This window comes from Ursus arctos, unplaced genomic scaffold, assembly GCF_023065955.2.
Source record: "Ursus arctos isolate Adak ecotype North America unplaced genomic scaffold, UrsArc2.0 scaffold_18, whole genome shotgun sequence".
In the NCBI taxonomy this organism is placed as follows: Eukaryota; Metazoa; Chordata; class Mammalia; order Carnivora; family Ursidae; genus Ursus; species Ursus arctos.
The window spans coordinates 49,323,470-49,341,960 of record NW_026622852.1 but is presented as its reverse complement, the minus strand read 5'-3'; the positions used below and the strand labels follow the sequence as shown (position 1 = coordinate 49,341,960).

Genomic DNA, 18,491 nt, shown 5'->3' with positions numbered 1-18,491 from the left:
GCTTAGGATGGAGGCCAGGTGCCATCTTGCTCTAGGTCAAACGGTGATGTGTGTGAATAAGGCCATGAGCACAGAACTTTCCCACCTTCCTGTCCACTGAGCTATAAATATGTTAGCAGAGCATCTTTCAGTAAGTTACTCTTCTTGGAAAAATCTGGTGACTGCTCTAATACAGGTATAGCTTAAAGCAAGCACCGGGCACCTGGGTGGCTCAGTCAGTGAAGCGTCTGCCTTTGGCTCATGTCATGGTCTCAGGGTCCTGGGATCGAGTCCCAAATCAGGCTCGCTGCTCAGGGGGGAGCCTGCTTCTCCCTCTGCCCCTCCCCCCCCGCTCATGTGCACTCTCTCTCACTTGGTCAAATAAATAAAATCTTTTAAAAAATTAAAAAATAAAAAAAGTACCAAATTACAAAAGCCCCTGCACTGGCAACAAAAACATTTAAAAAGTAAAGTCCTCATTGGATTTGGATCCATTAGAGCAAAAAGGAATTGAGCTCAGAGGGGGAGTTGACTGTCCTCATTTTACAGAACGGGGGAAGGGGTGTATGTGACAAATGATACCACAGGGTCCTGACCTCTGCACCCCCCTCCCCCCCACAACCAGTGCTGGCAGCCCTCCCTCACCTGTGCGGCACTGCAGTGATCACCTGCTCTCGTGACATGTGCAAATCTTGGGTCACTTTTTGTTACAGTCACATCATCCAGAGGATGTTATGTGAGGAAAAGGGCGTTTGTATTTCAAGATCTAAAACCAGAGCTCCCGGGTTGCATCTGGACTCCTTCCTTCCAGAGGAAACCCGCACAGCGTCAGCTTTCGGTCACGGAGCCAGGCCACGACGGGTCCCTCATCACGTCCTTGCAAGCTTCTCTCACTTCTGAAATCGAAGTCAACCACCCCTCCCAGAAGCTGTGGTGCCTAGCAAAGCACAAGGAACCATGTGGTACAGAACAGACTCTCTTTGGTAAAGGAAAACTTACCCGAATTTTCTCAATTTCCACTTTATTAGCTGTCTGCTGCTTCTCCAATCTTTCACTCAACTGAGAACAAATCTAAAGAAACAAACATAAAGTGACAATCTCTTGAGCATGTCATCACATGCAGAACCCGGGCTTGGGAGGAATTCTGCAGTGGAAGCCGGAGTGGCCGCAAACGTGGAGCGCGGGGCAGGAAGGGAGCTGAGGGCGAGCCGAGGCCCCTCTGCTGTGCCACCACCTCTGCATCCATCGGCCCGGGACGTGAGGGACTGTCAGTGCCACACTCCACGGCCGACGGTTTACAGACACGTGACAGACTCACGAGCCAGCAGGAGATCCGAGTTTAGGAAAGAACAAGACCCATTTAGTTGTTAACACCCAACCCGCCAGGGAGAGAAGTGGTTCTGTATCATGTGACCACACGTGAACACGAGGCCGTAGGGACAGGGTGGCTTTCTTTTATGAAATGCCTGTTCATATGCTGGGCACCGTGCCAGGCTCCCTACAGACCTGACCTTATGGAATCCTCACAACAGTTCTCTGAGACAGTGATAATTTCTCTCGTGTCAGTACTGAGGAGCAGTGAGGTCACCTGCCCAGTAGGGACGTCACTGGTCGGTGTAGGTGCCAGGCGGCTGTGGAGGGGACGCATTTATCCAGACAAGCAGGGCTTCCAGAATACACGGCCCACTTACAGGGCGCTCAGACTCACCTGCTTGTAGTCACCAATGATAGAACTGTTTTTTCTAATCTCAGATTCTGCTTTGTCAAGTTCCCGACGACACATTTCTTTTAACTGCATACATTAAAAAAAAAAAAAAAAAAAAAAGGAAAAGTGACTGTTTTAAGGGAAATATAAAGCTCTGGCACTAACTGCTTAGTTCTGGGCTTTTCGAAAAGTATCTGACGACTCTGGAAGGGCTGCATTTCACCTACCTGCTCTCGATGCCAGGAGATGGAGAGAAAAGTCAAAACTCCCCCAAACATGAAACTCCATTTTGGAGTGGGGCTTTTGCTGAGGTCCCTCCCTGCCTGTGGGCCTGAGCTGAGGAAGCAGCACAGACCCAACGGACTAAAGCTCATCAGAGGACTGCTGTGTCCTCCATACAGAGACAGAGCCTCGTCGTCTCTCACCTCAGGAAGTCCTGCCGGGGACGAGAGAGGACCATGGGGGCAAGGAGGGACTTGCTGCAGGCTGCGCAGCATCCCGTGCCCAGTGACTGGACAGCTGGTGCAAGACAGGCCTTCCAGAGTCTGCTCTATGGGGGAGATGCCAGTGGACAGGTAGGGCAAGAGCCAGACATTATAAGATGTCTGCTTTCCTTCTACAGAAACGCTCACTCTCTTTTCACATTGAGTTGCTGACGCACAGGAATTTCTCTTGTCCCAAGGAAGGATGGGTTTGCCCCAGTGTCTCCTCCTATGCTCTAATTATTGGTAACTCCTATGCTTTACATGGTAGATAGAAAAAGTCTTTGGAGAGACACTGCAGCCAGCTGTCTGTGGCTCCCCAGTGCCAACAGGAAGCCTCCAGCCGGCCTTGGGACTCTCAGGTGCTTACAGGACACAGAGGCGCGTGGGGGGGGGGGGGGCAGAGCTCCCCCTACCTGAGCTGACTCGTCTTCCAGCCGTCTTTTCTCTTCTTCAGCATCAATCAACTTCTGTTTGGTCATAAGCAGCTCCTTATTGAGTGCATCTGCCTTCTCTTCAGCCTGAAACATGTAAAAGATGCTGTCACAGAACAAGAATTGAGAACTGGATGGGATTTGAATTGCTCGGGACGATCCCTTTTTAACGTGACAGGGAAAGTGATCCAGGAAAAGGAAAGATATGCTGGAGGTCAGACAGAGACTAGACTGATGCAGAAGTGCCTGGCCCAGCCTCTTGCACAGATGTTGTGAGGGACAGTGGTTAGGAGCTCAGCCTTCGGCACCGGACAGCCTGGACTCAACTCATCGCTCTCTGACCATACACTTGGACAAGTCACTGAGAATCTTCCTGAGCTTCAGGCTTGTCATCTGAGGGATAAGGCACAGGAAGGACTCAGCACAGCACCTAGCAGGTGGTAAGCATTCAATACAAGGCAGCAGTCATGATCATTAATAGTAATAATAAATCCTGGTTTTCTTCCCCGAGACTCTCAGTATTTCCTCTGCTTCCCCAAACAACGGCTACATTTCATTCTCATCACATAATAAAGGAGGCCGCCTCTTTCCTGGCACTCGCTTACCCACGATCTGAAATGGCCCCTCCACCCCAGTTCTTTTTGAAAACATGCAAAGGTCTGGTGGGTAGATCTGTGTGTCTAAGTGAAAATGACAGAGCTGTGCCTGACGGAGGAGCCCCTGACGCTGGGCACTGCAAGGATAAGCGAAGGGGAGCGCGTCAGAGGGCAGCCGCAGAACTGGGGGCAGAAGCTCCTAGCTGCACAACCTTAGCCGCAGAGGGTCTCTGCCAGCTCGTTCCACAGCCCCCTTTTCAACAATGAATGGAAGCGGTTCCCTGAAATTAAACGGCGCTTCTGACGTCACCCAGCTGAAGAGGTGCCACGGAGCGCCTGCGCTTTCTACCACACCACGCGTGCTCTGCAGTGTCTTCTCTGGGAGGAACACGAGCCGCGGGGCTGGGGCCCTACGTGGAGAACTAGCGGCTCAATAACACCACCTCAGAAGGCCATTAATTAGGGCAGGGTGCACATGCGTTCAGTTAAGCGGGTCCTAGAGTTAAGGCCTGTCCTGTCCGGGCTGTGGCCTGTCAGCTCCTTCTCTAGCTCAAACCCAAGAAGCAATGAAAGGAAATGAGAACCAAACAGCAGAGGAAACAACTGGTGAGGAGAACTAAGTCCTGTTACAGACTGGTTTTACTTCCATCTGTGGAGCAACCTGTCCCCGTTCTCCTCTCTCCCCTGGACTCCGTTACCATCCTCTGCGCAGTGCTCCGGAGCCTGGGGCACACACGTCCGTTCGCTCAGTCACTCAGCATCACTACCATGGCAGTGATTCTGAGAAGTGTGAAACAGCCAGGTCATGAACTGGGTCTTTGAAGTCAAGGCCTCCCTGCCCACCCTGGCTCCCCAATTATAAAAAGGCAGGTGGGGAAGGGATTCTCTCAGGTTCTCACAAGGCACATAGCAGAGCTATCATCTGCAATCAGGTGGTGGGACGTTAAGCCCAGTGTTTGTGCCATCTCTCCAAGAGCTGACTCTCAATGCTGTGTGACAGGAATGTGCACAGAAGCTACTGGACTGGCCTAACCCGTGTCCCCTCAGGGCACCACACTCTCAGCACTCTATCTGCATGAGCATTATGAAGAGGAAGCATCTGGAGATAATAAACACAAATCCTGACTTCCACTTCTGGTCATGAAGGACTAACAGGGACCAGATTCACCCTCCCACTGTAAACAAAAAATGGACAAAATGTATGAAACTACTGTTTTCAGACACTGAAAACAATACATGCAGAACTGTGGTTCCTGGGAGAAAGAAAACAAACAAGATGAATCCCACTATCACCCTGGGTTTCTACCTAGAGGCACATTCTGGACCAAGAAGGAGAGTGAAGGGTTCCAAACAGCATGTTTCAAAAGGTCAAGGAGGTAGAGTTAAGGGAACAGGGATGCTGAGGTGGTTGGAAGCTGGGGGACAGAGGCCTGGAGATAAGAGAGCTCTGGAATAGCTAATACAGCAATAGAGGAGATAAACTGAAAACACGAAAATACCCAATTAAACCAAAGACGACAGAGGGGCTCCTGCCTGGCTCAGTCAGAAGAGAGTGCAACTCCTGATCTCGGGGCTGTGAGTTCAAGCCCCATGCTGGGTGTCGAGATTACTTAAAGAAAACAAACAAACAAAACAAAACAAAACCTTTAAACCAAAGGAGGCAGAAAAGGAGAAAGAAAAAGCAAATGCAACAAATAGAGAACAATAAGCAAGGTGGCAGACTTAAATCTACCATAGAAATAATTACATTAATGTAACTGGCCTAAACATTCTAATTAAAAGGAGGAGATTATCAGACTGAATAAAAAAAGCAAGACCCAGCTATATGCTGGCTACAAAAAATAGTTTTAAGTATAAAGACACAGACATATTAAAAGTCAAAGGACGGAAAAAGATGTATACCAGGCAATACTATGAAAGTAGAAGTGACTATTAATATCAAAGTAGATTTCAGAGCAGAGTATTACTAGGGACAAAGAGGGACATTTCATAACAATAAAAGACTTACTCCATTGAGAAGGTGTAATAATCTGAAACGTGAATAAGTTCAAATTACAGGAAATGAAAACTAACATAATTGAAAGGTGAAATAAATGCATGGTTAGAGATTTCCTCACTGTCCTCTCATTAAGTGATAGAACAAGTAGAGAGGGAAAACCAGTACGTTCATGGAAGATTCCAATAATACTCAACCAACTTGAGCAAACTGACATTTATAGAGTGCTGCACTCACAGTAACACAGCACACATTTTCCACTTCCAAATGGACATGTGGGACATACACCCAAATAGACCATAAGGTAGGCACTAAAATTAGCATAAATATATTTTAAAAGGATTAAAATCAGAAAGGATATGTACTCTGATCACAGCTGAATTAAATTATAAATTAACAACAGAAAAATTTCTGGGAGGAGGCGCCTGGGTGGCTCAGTCAGTTAGGCATCTGCCTTTGGCTCAGGTCGTGATCTCGAGGTCCTGGGAGTGGGCCCTGTGTCCCGCTCCCTCTGCCCCTCCCCTCCGCTTGTTCTTGCTCTCTTAAATAAATAAATGAAATCTAGAAAGAAAAGAAAAAAAAAAGAGAAAAAAAAGATTGATTTTTGGGAAAAATCCCTAATAGTTGAAAATTAAACAACACACTACTAATCAATTCACAGGTCAAAGGAAAAATAATAAGAACTGAATGAAAATAAAAAATAAAAAAATAAAAATAAAAAAATAAAAATAAAAATAAAATAAATGAAAAAAATGAAAATAAGAACGGAATGAAAATAAAAAAAACAATGAAAAAAAAATATGTGGGATGCAGCTGAAACAGTGCTTCAAGGAGATTTGTAACTTTAAATGCTTATTTTAGAAAAACAGGGTCTAGAATTAATGATCAAGCTTTGTTTTTAAGATTAGCTAGAAAAAGAGCAGGGGTGCCTGGGTGGCTCAGTCAGCTAAGTGTCAAACTCTTAATTTCAGCTTAGGTCATGATCTTGGGGTCACAAGATAGAGCCCCGAGTCTGACTCTGTGCTTGGTGAGGAGTCCGCCTGAGATCCTCTCTTTCCTTCTGCCCCCTGCCCCCCCACCCCGCGTGTGACCTCACTCTTTCTAAAATAATCTTAAAAAAAAAAAAAAAAGATCAGCTAGGAACAGGAGCAAATTAAACCAAAAATGAAGTCAGGATAAAGGCAACAAAAAGCAGAAATCAATGAAACGAAACAAAGAAAAAAATTAAACCAAAAACTGGGTTTTGAAGAAATCCACACACCTGATAAATTCCTAGTCAGATTAAGGAAAAAGGAGAAAAGACACAAATGTCTCATATCAGGAATGAAAAACAGAACATCTCAATAGATCCTATAAACATTAAAAGAGTAAGGAAATAACAATGACTTTATACCAATACCTCTGACAACTAAAATGACCGAGTTACCTGAAAGATACAATTATAAAAACAGACATGAGAATCAGAAAATTTCCATATCTGGAAATAAACTGAATTCATAATTAAATAACTTCCTAAGAAAATTCCAGGCCCACATGACCTCACTAGGGAATCAAAGATTTAATCAAGGAATAATCCTACAAAAAGTCCTTAAGAAAACAGGAGGGAACACTTCCGAGTTCATTTTAGAAGGCCATCACTACCCGGGTACCAAAACAAGACAAAACGTTACACAAACTCCAGACAAATATTCCTCATAAACACAAATATTTTAATACAAATAAAAATCTTAAGGAGAAAAAAGGAAACCCCAAGTGTCCTAGGAATGCAAAGGTTGGTTTACATTGAAAACTCAAATTACATCCCCATATTCACAGAATTAGGAGAAACAGGAAATAATCATCTCAACAGATGCAGGAAGAGCATCTGACAAAATTCAACACCGATTCGTGACAAAAACTCAGCAAACAAGAAGAAAGGAGAACTTCATCCACCTGATCTATGAAAACCCAGAGATAACACCTGGCACAAAGCCGTGATTCCATTCAACACTGTTCTGAAGATCCTGGTCAGTGAAGGAAGACAAGGAGAAGAAAAAGGCATAAAGACTTGAAAGCAAGTAAAAGTGTCTTTATTCAGAGATGACATGATTGTGTATGTGGAAAATCCTAAACAGTGAACAAAAAAGCTACTAGAATTGTAAGTGAATTCAGCAGGGTCATAGGATAGAAAGTCATGTAATCAATTTTATTTCTAGAGACTAGCAATAAACAATTGGAAAACGCAATTTAGAAAACAAGTATCCAGGGGCGCCTGGGTGGCTCAGTCATTAGGCGTCTGCCTTCGGCTCAGGGCGTGATCCTGGCGTTCTGGGATCGAGCCCCACATCAGGCTCCTCCACTGGGAGCCTGCTTCTTCCTCTCCCACTCCCCCTGCTTGTGTTCCCTCTCTCACTGGCTGGCTGTCAAATAAACAAATAAAAATCTAAAAAAAAAAAAAAAGAAAAAAGGAAAAAAAAAGAAAAGGCAAGAAAAGAAAAGAAAAGAAGTATCCTTTACAATAAATTTAAAAATGTGCAAGTCTTGGGGCGCCTGGGTGGCACAGCGGTTAAGCGTCTGCCTTCGGCTCAGGGCGTGATCCCAGCGTTATGGGATCGAGCCCCACATCAGGCTCCTCTGCTATGAGCCTGCTTCTTCCTCTCCCACTCCTGCTGCTTGTGTTCCCTCTCTCGCTGGCTGTCTCTATCTCTGTCGAATAAATAAATAAAATCTTTAAAAAAAATGTGCAAGTCTTGTTAACTGAAAACTAAAAAACAACGCTGAAATTGAAAAAGACCCAAATAAATGAAAATTACAACCTATTCATGGATTGTAAAGTTCAGTTATTATTCAGATATAATTCTCCACAAGAATTTGAGGAGATTTATAGGTTCAACGCAACCCCATTCAAAATCCCAGAGGCTTTTATTTCTAGAAGTTGACAAACTGATTCTAGTACTTACGTAGAAATGTAAATGACAGAATAGCCAAACGATATTTTTTAAGAAGAACAACAAAGTTAGACTGCTCCCATGGCCTGACTTTCAGATTGTAAAGCTACAGTAATTAAGACGGGTGTTAGCATGAGGATACACATACAGATCAATGGAACAGGTATGGAATTGAGGAGACCATCCATACAATCGATTTTTGATGAAGAAGCCAAAGTAATTCATTCAGGAAAGGTCTGCAAGCCGCTCAAGGTCACAGATCTAGTGTGCAGTGCAGCCAGACTGGAAATCTCAGCAGGTGGGCTCCTGAGTGTTTCCCTCACTCTGATCACACTCAGTGTAGACAGTGTGCCAGAGGGGACTCAGGGAAGGTCCTGCTGGCCCTGTGCCAGGGACCTTGTGCAATGTTAGGTTGAGGCAGGACTCCCACTTCATAGAGGAGACAGCATGGCTGGGCTCACCTAGGGCTTTCTGTGGCTAACTAGCAATATCTCCTGTAACAAAAGTGACATAAAACATCAACTGAAAATTCAGAGTGTTCTGGAAAATTAGTAAGACACACCAGAGTTTCACTCTGGGATGCAAAAAGGGAAAAGCTGAAAATAATGAATTTCTTTCAAAAACCTGACTGAGGGGGCACCTGGGTGGCTCAGGCCGTGATCACCGGGTCCTGGGATTGAGCCCTGCATCAGGCTCCCCACTCAGCAGGGAGTCTGCTTGTCCCTCTCTCTCTGTCCCTCTCCCCCACTTGTGTGCTCTCTCTCAAAACCCTCCCCCCAAAACCTGAGTCCCTGAAGACCAAAAACAAAGGGGGTGAAAGGATCCCATGCCCCTCACTTCAGAACCTAGCTGATATTCAGTGATGATTCTAAAGGAACAAGAGAAGACAGGCTTGGGAAAGGGACTCCAAGTCCAGTGTGGGGAAGGTCTGTCTTCTCAGCACTGAAGCAGCCAGCTGGAGGAAGGGACCCCGGTTTGAAGTTCCCGAGCCTGAGGGCAGCAGGGGCCCTGCTCCTTTGAGCCAAGTTAGGAGCGTGAGCTGTGGTGTCAGACCATCCGGGTTTCAATACGAAACGTCACGCTATCCCTCAGTTTCCTCATCAGTAAAACGGGGATCATACTGTATCCCTGACACAATGTGGGTTGTTTTGAGGACAAAAGCACTTAGAGCAACGCCTAGAACTCAGTAAGCGGTCAGGAAACGTTTGCTTGTTATGTGTCACTATCTATGTTTTTGATGTAGTTATGACACCAAATCGTAGGTGCTTGTTCCATATTTATTTTGGAGACAGCGTGGCATCATAGAAAAGCCTGGGGCTTTCCAATCAGATGGGCCTGGGTTAGACTCCTGGCTCTGCTCCCTCCACGGCACCTCCATCTCTCTCTGAATCTCAAGTTTCATGATTGTTATAAAAATCCTCATCCATCAGTGGGGCTCATGTAACTCTCCTCACAAGGCTGAGGCAAGGGTAAGAGATACCAGATGTCAGCGAAGTGCTTATCGCAGCGCCGGTCACACAGAGCATCACGAAATGGGAATTCACATTATTTTTACTATTTCTCACTCCTGGTATCAGGAATGTTAAAGAACCTAGCTCTTTACTGTGTCAGGATAAGACCACCTGAAAAAAGGTTTACGCCATTTAGGAGCAGACGTCAAGAACATGAGAAGTCTGTGCCCACCTGCAGGGGGAACGTCTGGTGGGGGAACGTCTGGCAGGGGACCGTGCAGCAGCTCCAACTACACAGCTACCCGGGATCTTAGCTCAAGGTGCCTCTTCTTACAGTTTTCTGGAACACAAAGCTCCTACCGAGGACCCATTTTTTTTCCTTTGTCTCTTTCACCTCCTCTCTGCGTGACCTCCGGCTGCTGCGCAGACGCCTCAGGTGGGCGCGGGGCGGCTTCAGTGTCGCTGCTCAGAGGCTGAAGCAGGAGGGGGCGCTTCCTCCGGCGCCCCTACAAAGAACGGACGGCACGCCGGGAATCCGCGCCAGAAGGAGGCGACTCAAACCTGAGGGCCAGACTGTGGTAAACGGAGGAAGCAGCGAGAGCTCCAGGTTCCGGTTCCTGAGGACTAATGGCCTGGAAACTGCCTCCCCCCAGAACTGGCAAAAGCAGCCTTCGCAGTGACACGCAGCGCTGCAGAGCTGACGAGCAAGAGGAAGGACGGCTGCTCTGCCCGCGGCTCGCTGGATGCGGTGGCGTTTTCCCTGTTCCCTGCGACACAGCTCATCTTCCACCTTCCCACTTCTTGCTCTACTTGCAAGGAGAGTAACTGGTTTTAGTCTACTCAGGGCGCCTGGGTGGTGCGCTGGTTAAGCGTGCAACTCTTGGTTTTGGTCAGGTTGTGATCTCAGGGTCGGATGATTAAGCCCCATGTCCAGCTCTCCTTCCCTCTCCCTCTGCCTCCCCACCCCTCCCCCCCATTCTCAAATAAATAAATCTTTATTTTCTTTTTCCAAATAAATAAATCTTAAAAAGAAACAACAAACAGCAGGCCTGCTCAAAGATGTTTACGCCACAACACTATTTCTAAAGAAAATAAAAACTGGTAGATACCGCCATCTTGCTCTCTCTTCATCTGAGTGAACCACTTTGAGAATCTAATGAAAGCACAGACTTCCGAAGAAATACAGAACACAGTATTTTCCTACACATTTGGTGGATGTCAAGGACCTTGTGAAGTTCATAGATCTTACGGGGTTCAACATGTCATGTAAGTTCCCTGTAAACCCTCAATAGCCTGAGCCTCTCTCTAGAACCTTAGGAAACCGATGAGCAGAATAGTAATCTTAGGAGCCTGACAGGGAAATATGAGTCAGATGTTGGCAAACTACAGTCCATGTGCCAAATCCAGCCTCTACCTATTCTTGTAAATAAAGTTTTATTGGAACACAGCTGCGCTCATTCCTTTACCTATTGTCTACGGCTATTTCGGTGCCAATGGCAGAGTCTGATGTTGTAACAGAGACCATATGGCCCACAAAGCTGGAAATACTGACTATCCCCTTCACAGAAAAAGGTTGCCAACTTCTGCTCTAAACGATGAATGAAAGACCACACTTTTTCAAAGGGAGGCTTGTAGTGTAGAAAATGGACAAATACCCTGCCAGGAAAGCCATCATCTTGAACTTTTTAAGACTAGGAGAAGCAAAGAAAGAACATCTGCCAGCTGAAATTCCCGGTGAAATCGCAAGCTGCTTCGGTACAGTCTGCGGTGCTATCTATAGGCACCTACCACTCAGGGGAACAAAATCTCTTCTTGGGGGAGATAAGTAAAGGATAATGATTAAATGCGACTATCAATTGTGGGAGCATAAGAATTAGTCAAAAGGCCTGTCATCAAACAATGGTGGGACAGGAGTTCAGGGACACCCTGTATAGCAAAAGAAGAGTGTGGGAAGGAGGGCTTCCCGGAAAACCCCTGAAGGAAACGAGGGAAGCAACAGTGACATGAGCAAGTGGTTTTGCAAGAGGGACACTTTACAGGTGACACACTAGGAAAACAACACTACAATTCAAGGACTGCACTTGATAAAGTGAGAAGCTGAAAGTTTCAAAATAATCCATCCCTTCAGTCACGTCAGACTCACATTATCCAGGTCCTTCCTCAGTGCAATCTTGCTGGTCACCAGCTCGTGGGCTAAGTCATCATTTTCCTGTTCCAACCTCATGTTAGCTTCTTGTAGACGCCGGTTCTCCCGCTGAAGGGTGGAAAGAAACCAGTTACAGACATGTAAAAATCAGATGGAGATGACAATTTCTCAGGGCTAACCCTCAAAACTCATTTCTGAGTCCTATGGAAATCATGGGAGGAGTGGCCGGTCCTCATGTGCTAGCAAGCGATAACTTCTTCTTTTCGTCTCCGATGAGAAATATTTAACTGGTTCCAGTGACCTTGTCAAGCAGCTACTTCTGATTAACCATGACGAAAGGCCACTGAACTGTGACAACCTATGCAGCTGGTTGAAAGCATAACAGATCTTGCTTTTCCATTTGCAAATTCAAACTGAAACCTGAACCTAGAAACAGTGGATCTGAATTTTTAAAAAGAACTCAGCAAAGCTAGTTACAGGCATGATTATAGGAAATGAAAGGCTGAAAGCGCTTCACATCGACCCAAGCCATTAACAAACGAACCTCGAATCGCTCGATAGGGTCTTCTTGTTGGGCCTGCTGTTCCCTCATGGTGTGATACTCCTTTTCATATTTTTTCAACTTCTTCTGACTAATCTGTAGGATAAACCACAGCACAAATTAAAAAGTATCAGAAAGTGGCAGTTGTCTCAGGGCCCACGCTGACTTGGGCATCTCCAGTCACTATGGAAGTGGTGCTGCCCCTCCAACCTGAGCTCTGAGTCCTGCTGTCCCTGACCGTCCCCCTCCCCCTCCCCCTTGTCTTCACACCAGCACTGCTGCAAGGTGCTTTCAGTCTGTGACCTCAGGGTACCTCAACAAGATAAGGTATTATCATCCTTCTTTTACAAGCAACTTAACGGAGGGTTTAATTAAGGAGGTTATGTAATTTGACCAAGGTCACTGAGTTAAGGACTGGCAGACTGGGATTGGAGCCCAGGCAGCTAAACGCCATGCAAAGTCCAAGCTGTACTCACCTCACTATCCTACCACCTATCACTTTCCCTCTCTACTAGCTCCTTCTGTGCTATCAAATAGACACAATTCTCTCTGCCCTTAAAAACACCATTCTACTGACCACTCTACTTAGCTGCTCTTCTGCCATCAAACTACTGTCCTCTTGCTCTCAAGCTGCTCCTTACCAGCCACGGCAAACCACAGGTGTGCACAATTCACTCGCCGTGCTTCATGGCCTCTCTTTAATCTAAATCTAGCTTCTGCTCTGACTACTTTATAGAAAGTGCTCTCTTGAAGGTCACTAGTAGTTTCTTTTTCACTCCATCCAGTGGGTCCTAACTCTCCCCAACTAGACTTCAAAATTCCTGCCTTTCATTCTTTAACATGACCAAATGACTCTTCTTCCCTCCAGGAAATCATCTCTCTCTCTATTCTCCTGTCTCTCCTTCTACCTAAACAGCCCCCCCACCCCACCTTACAGGCTAGCCTCTTTTTTTCTTCAATCTAAACATTACCAAGGGCATCCCTTCAAGGGCATCTTGAAGGGATCAAAACTCTTACTCTTTTTGATTTCTTTCTCTAAACCACTAACCCATTCCCTTTGGTATTTTTTAAATTACGCTTTTAAATACTTTGAAATATAAGAAATAGAGAAGTGCTAAAATCAGTATGTGCAACATAATGACTGATTATAAAGCTAACACACATTCCTTCCCGAGGCTTTAATATAATCCACACAGCACTGCTGGCTCACAAGTCTTTCAGACCCCAGCTCTGGGGAATTAAGAATCTCAGAGCTGGGCTATCTAACTTCCTTATTTAATAGGCAAAGAAACGGAGACCTCGAAAGGGCTAGGACAGCCCCAAGTGTGCAGCATCTCCAGTCGCCTGTTCCATGATTCCCCTTCCATCTCACTGGAGCTGCCTGCTCTTGCCTCCCAATGACTCTCTGGATGCTGCCCTTGTCAGATGTTTACAGGTCTGCCTCAATCACAGCTTACTCCTGAGTCTGGCTACTGCCTGTGGGCAGGCAGCCAGGAAAATAACACTATGCCCTGGCTGCCATCTTTAGAGAGATGCCCATTAAACACTTGGGGTGAGGCCACAAGCTAGAGAGTGACAACTTTAAAGCCAGATCTTCTGCGGTTTAAGGCCAATGCGAGGGTAAATGTTTGTGTACATAAGTGATTCACGAAGAAAGCACCTAAATAAAACACTGGGGTGATCAGTAAATTTATAAACAATCCTAACAGATCAATAGTAGAGGAACAGACAATAAATGAGGCCTGTGGGCAGAAAACACTCCCTCCCAGAGTTCTCCGGACTCAGTCTGGGTAACTGACAAGGGAGCACAGTGGTTAGGAGGCACCCCCCCCCCCCAGCCGCCAGGGCTTGGTTTAAAAAAAAAAAAAAAAAAAAAAGAGTTGACACCAAATCCTACAAAACCTTCTCATAAATCTCCAGGATTCTTCAATTTCTCATTCTCATGCTGGAGTAAGGAAGAGCTACCATCAAGCCCCATAAACATGTATTATAAAAGGCTATACAAAATAATTACTTCTACATTTCCTTATCCCTTAAGATAAAGGCCTCATTATCAGAGTCAAAGGGCTGACTGGGCCTCAGCACTGTAACGGCATTACTGGACACTGAGTACCTGAGAGATACCAGACCCTTTACATATGCTATCTCATCTGGTTCTGACATTCTCATGATAGGATACAGGCATTTCTTTATGTACTTCCCACACTTTCCAAATTCTCTGCCTTGAGCATGATGTATTTTTTATAATTAGGTGAACAAAATAGGGGCACCTGGGTGGCTCAGTCAAAGCATCTGCCTTCAGCTCAGGTCTTGATCCTGGGGTCCTGGGATTGAGCCCTGTATCGGGCTCCCTACTCAGCGGGGAGCTTGCTTCTCCCTCTCCCTCTGCCCTTCCCCCTGGCTCATGTTCTCTCTCTTGCTCATTCACTCTTTCTCCCTCTCAATTAAATAAATAAAATCTTTTAAAAAAGAAACAAAATAAATGCTGTTTAAAAATAATTCTCTTAATTATTCTGGACTTCTCTAAGAGCTCTTCTTGCTCACTTCTCTAGATGGTGGTCCCCACCTGTGCTTCTGAGTCAGTCCTCAGGGGTCACCCCTTAGGACTGGATACAAACAGAGCTCCACCATCTTCCTCACTGGTCCAGAGTTCTGACTTCACCAGCTCTGGCTTGCTTTGCCATTTCTCATCCCCACTTGTTCCTGGTCTCCCCCTTTCTTCACCACCCTACCCCCAACCCCCACCACAGACAAAAGATAAGTAAAACCAACACTGCTTATAATGGGTTCACAGCTGATCCTGACTTTTGGAGAATGGGTGGCTGTATACCAGAGCCAACTAATTCAGGCTTCCTCTGAGGAATGGACCCCTTGAAAAGGAAGATGCCTGATACCCAAATGGGGAACCAACAGGTACCAGCTGCAAAAGCCACGATTCCAGTCTCCTTATTAGGCGGCACCCCAGAGAGACCAGCACCTCTCAGCCTGTCTGGACCATTATCAGTGCCTTTCCCAGGTCAGAACTGTCTTACTCATCGTCATCCCCTGCCACGCACAAAGAGACTGCCCACAAATGCTTGTTAAATTAATGAGAAAGGACCCCCTCTTCTTTGCATCAACCTTTCTCCTGAACAGAAATGGCAACCACAGTGAACATCTAGCACAAGCCTGGTCCCCTGCCTGGACAAGCCCACACCTGCTTCACTCCTCTTCACCTTTCAGAACTGAGCTCTAACATCACTTTAGTGCACCCTTCCCTGGCACCCTCTTCCCCCATCGGGACAGGTCTTCGTTATATATTCTCATAACATCAAGTCAATTCCTTCATGGCATCTGTCCAAGTTCACAATTATTTATTTATGTGCTTACTTGATTGTCTGTCTTCCCACTGGGAAACAGGCCACATCTGTTTTGCTTACCCCGTATCTCCAGTACCCAGCTCAATGCCTGGAACATAACTGGAACTCAATAATCAGATGCTGAACAAATCAAAGCCAATGGCCTTCCTTTTAACCTAATAAGGATGCAGCAGGACATTTATTTATCCAACAGTTGAGCAGTGTTCCTTGTGAGGCATTGGTGATACAAAGTTGTACGCAGAACAATACGCAAGCTCCACAAAGGTAGGGACTTTTATTTACTATAAAATTCCTAATGCCTCGCAGACCGCAAGGATGAAAATACTCAATGAACAGACACAGTCCCCACTCTTAAAAGTCTAAGGTTCATTCTATCTGTCTCTTACTTACACCAGTAACATTTTAATTGAATTTAGGAAGCAGGGAAGCTATAGACTCAGCCCCAGAGCTCCGAATCATACCCGCTATTAGTGGACTCCTAGCAGGAGGCTGTGAAAGCCACAGCTTCACACACAGAGGTATTTTTGCCCTCAAAGAAGGTTAATTTTGAAATTTGTTCCGTTTAAATGTACTTTCAGGGGGGAAAAATTCTAATATAATTTCCTGGGATAAGACTATGTTTGTAATTTAGGTAAAACCAATTTTACATCCCACTGCAATTAATACATTGTTTTTTAACACTGTTAGAGACAGTACTGTTTTCAAAGTCTCCTGAAAGCCATGGTTCCCATAAAAAGTACTGTCCCTGTAAAAGAGCACAGAAGCCAGGGCGTGTGGGTGGCTCAGTCGGTTAAACATCTGCTTTCAGTTCAGGTCATGGTCCCGGGGTCCTGGGATCGAGCCCTGCATCGGGCTCCCTGCTCAGTGGGGAGCCTGCTTCTCCCCCTGATTCGTGCACCTGCACGCTCTCGCGAGCTCTGTCTCAAACAAATAAATAAAATCTTAAGGAAAAAAAACCCCAAAAGAGCACAGAAGCCAACTCTGCCCCAACCCTACACCAGCAATAAAGCATTCTGCGTACCATTTCAGAGGACTCATGAGCTCCCTGAGGCCACCCATAGTCCCCAGTTGAAAACCCTGAATTAGAGAGAAGGTGGAGACTTGCGCCATGCCAGCTTGAAATTTTGGTAGAAGTACATATTTAATCCCAAACACCTCTTTTTCAGTCACTCGTCATTTATCTGTCACAGGAATTGGAGAATGCTCTCTCTTAAAACATGTGCTATCTGCCCCAGGAGAGCTGGTACCTGATCTGGTAGAAAAAGTGAGAGAGTGGCCACTGACATGGGTGGAAGGGACGAGGGACAGTCTGTCACGGAGAGCTTGGGCTTTGTGGGTGGATGGACCCAGGCTGGAGCCCTGGTCCTGCCATTGACTCACTCCGTCACTGAGGGTGAGCTGCCTTACTCAGCCTCAGGTTCCTTGTCTGAGAAAATTCCAACAGTCCTTATGAGGACTACTGTTAGAAGGATTGCATGATATAAAACATCAAGAGCTCAGAAAAAAAAAAAGAGCTCAGAAGAGCGCCTAGCACATGAGGTCTTTTTTAGTAAAAAGGGCAGTTATTATGTGTTATTATTAATATCTACATTCTTGTCCTGATTCAGTGTTACCCTCTGAACACGTGCTGCAAGCAATGAGCCATTTAAACAAGTCAGTTTAACACAGGAGAGCAGGAAATAGGCTGTGGACAGGAAATGGGAGCTGATTTCCAAGTCTGGCTTCAGAAACTGTTGCTAAGGTGGGAATCCCCACGGGGCTGCAGTCACAGGTAGTCCAGGAAAGGCAGGAGGTTGAATGTTATTAGCAGCTCTACGTGGCAGGTGTGAGGTACACTGTGTAGGTGAGTGGGTGGGTATGAAGATGTCTGGTACATTGAGGAGATCTTGAACCCAAAGTCCTCACTGCTAAATAAAGAAATCTGACACAAGGCCATCTTCCTTTCTTCGAATGCTTATGGCACGGACTTCGCTTTTTATTTACTGATTTAAAAACCTGAGATTTACATAGGACTTTCAAGATAACAAGATACCTCTATACCTACTATTTTATTTAATCCCCAAAATAACTGTCTGAGATCACCTCATTTTACCAGATGGGGAATCAAGGCCTAGATAGGTAAAGTGACATGTCGCAAGCCAAGAAAGGACCCAGTCTGTTAGGTGGCAAGCACAGCACAAGAACACAGATCTGGGGTGATTCTTGTTTCCCATCCACCTCTGTAGTATGTTTGACACTGAGCACAGTTCTTGGCACGTAAGAAAATCTACAAATGTTTGTTGCAATGAACAGACTTAAGGAAACTAGATGTCTGGGCAGAGGAGGTCAAAACAGGGCAGGCAAATGAGCATGGATGAGGATGATGACAACGGTCATCAGCAGAGCACTGGCGATCTTGAAGGCATCATCTGACGTCTCTCTCTACAACCCTGCTGTGTTAACCAACCTTGGGTCACACAGCAGAGGCAGAGCCAGGATGAGAGCCAAGGTCCGTGGGACTCCAAGGCCTGCACTCGTAACCACTTGAAACAAATCAACATTCTATTTAATTTCTGAGCCCTTTTATTTAATTTGTTCAAATAGTTCAAGCTCAAACTCCCTCAAAGATCACCAAATAGAATTAGGCATTCTGGTTCTACCATCCGAGTATTTTTCTAAAATGCAAGTAGCAAATTAGCAGCAGAGAACCCAAACACAGATAAGAACCAAGAGAGACCAGCTTATTAAAATAAAATAAGAAGGTAGTGGGCACTGCTACCCTTGTGACAACCAGCAAAATTTAAAGTTCACTGCAGAGAAAGAGAGCTCTCAATCAGAAGTTTCCTTACGAAATTCAATCTAAAAGGTAGAAAACAAGCACAGAAGTAAAACTATA

The 18,491-nt window shown here is 45.6% G+C and overlaps 1 protein-coding gene across 8 annotated transcripts in view; it reads right to left on the bottom strand.

Annotated features, from left to right (window-relative positions):
- The window catches only part of RABGAP1 (RAB GTPase activating protein 1), a 159,901-nt gene that overhangs the window by 4,426 nt on the left and 136,984 nt on the right, over positions 1–18,491 (bottom strand). For all 8 annotated transcript variants that reach the window (XM_057313742.1, XM_026513920.4, XM_026513921.4 and 5 more), the window contains 5 exons: positions 12,261–12,353; positions 11,714–11,824; positions 2,583–2,687; positions 1,688–1,771; positions 979–1,050 (listed from right to left, as the gene is read on the bottom strand). In XM_057313742.1, coding sequence (XP_057169725.1) covers positions 979–1,050; positions 1,688–1,771; positions 2,583–2,687; positions 11,714–11,824; positions 12,261–12,353 — 465 coding nt within the window. The remainder of the gene's footprint in view (positions 1–978; positions 1,051–1,687; positions 1,772–2,582; positions 2,688–11,713; positions 11,825–12,260; positions 12,354–18,491) is intronic.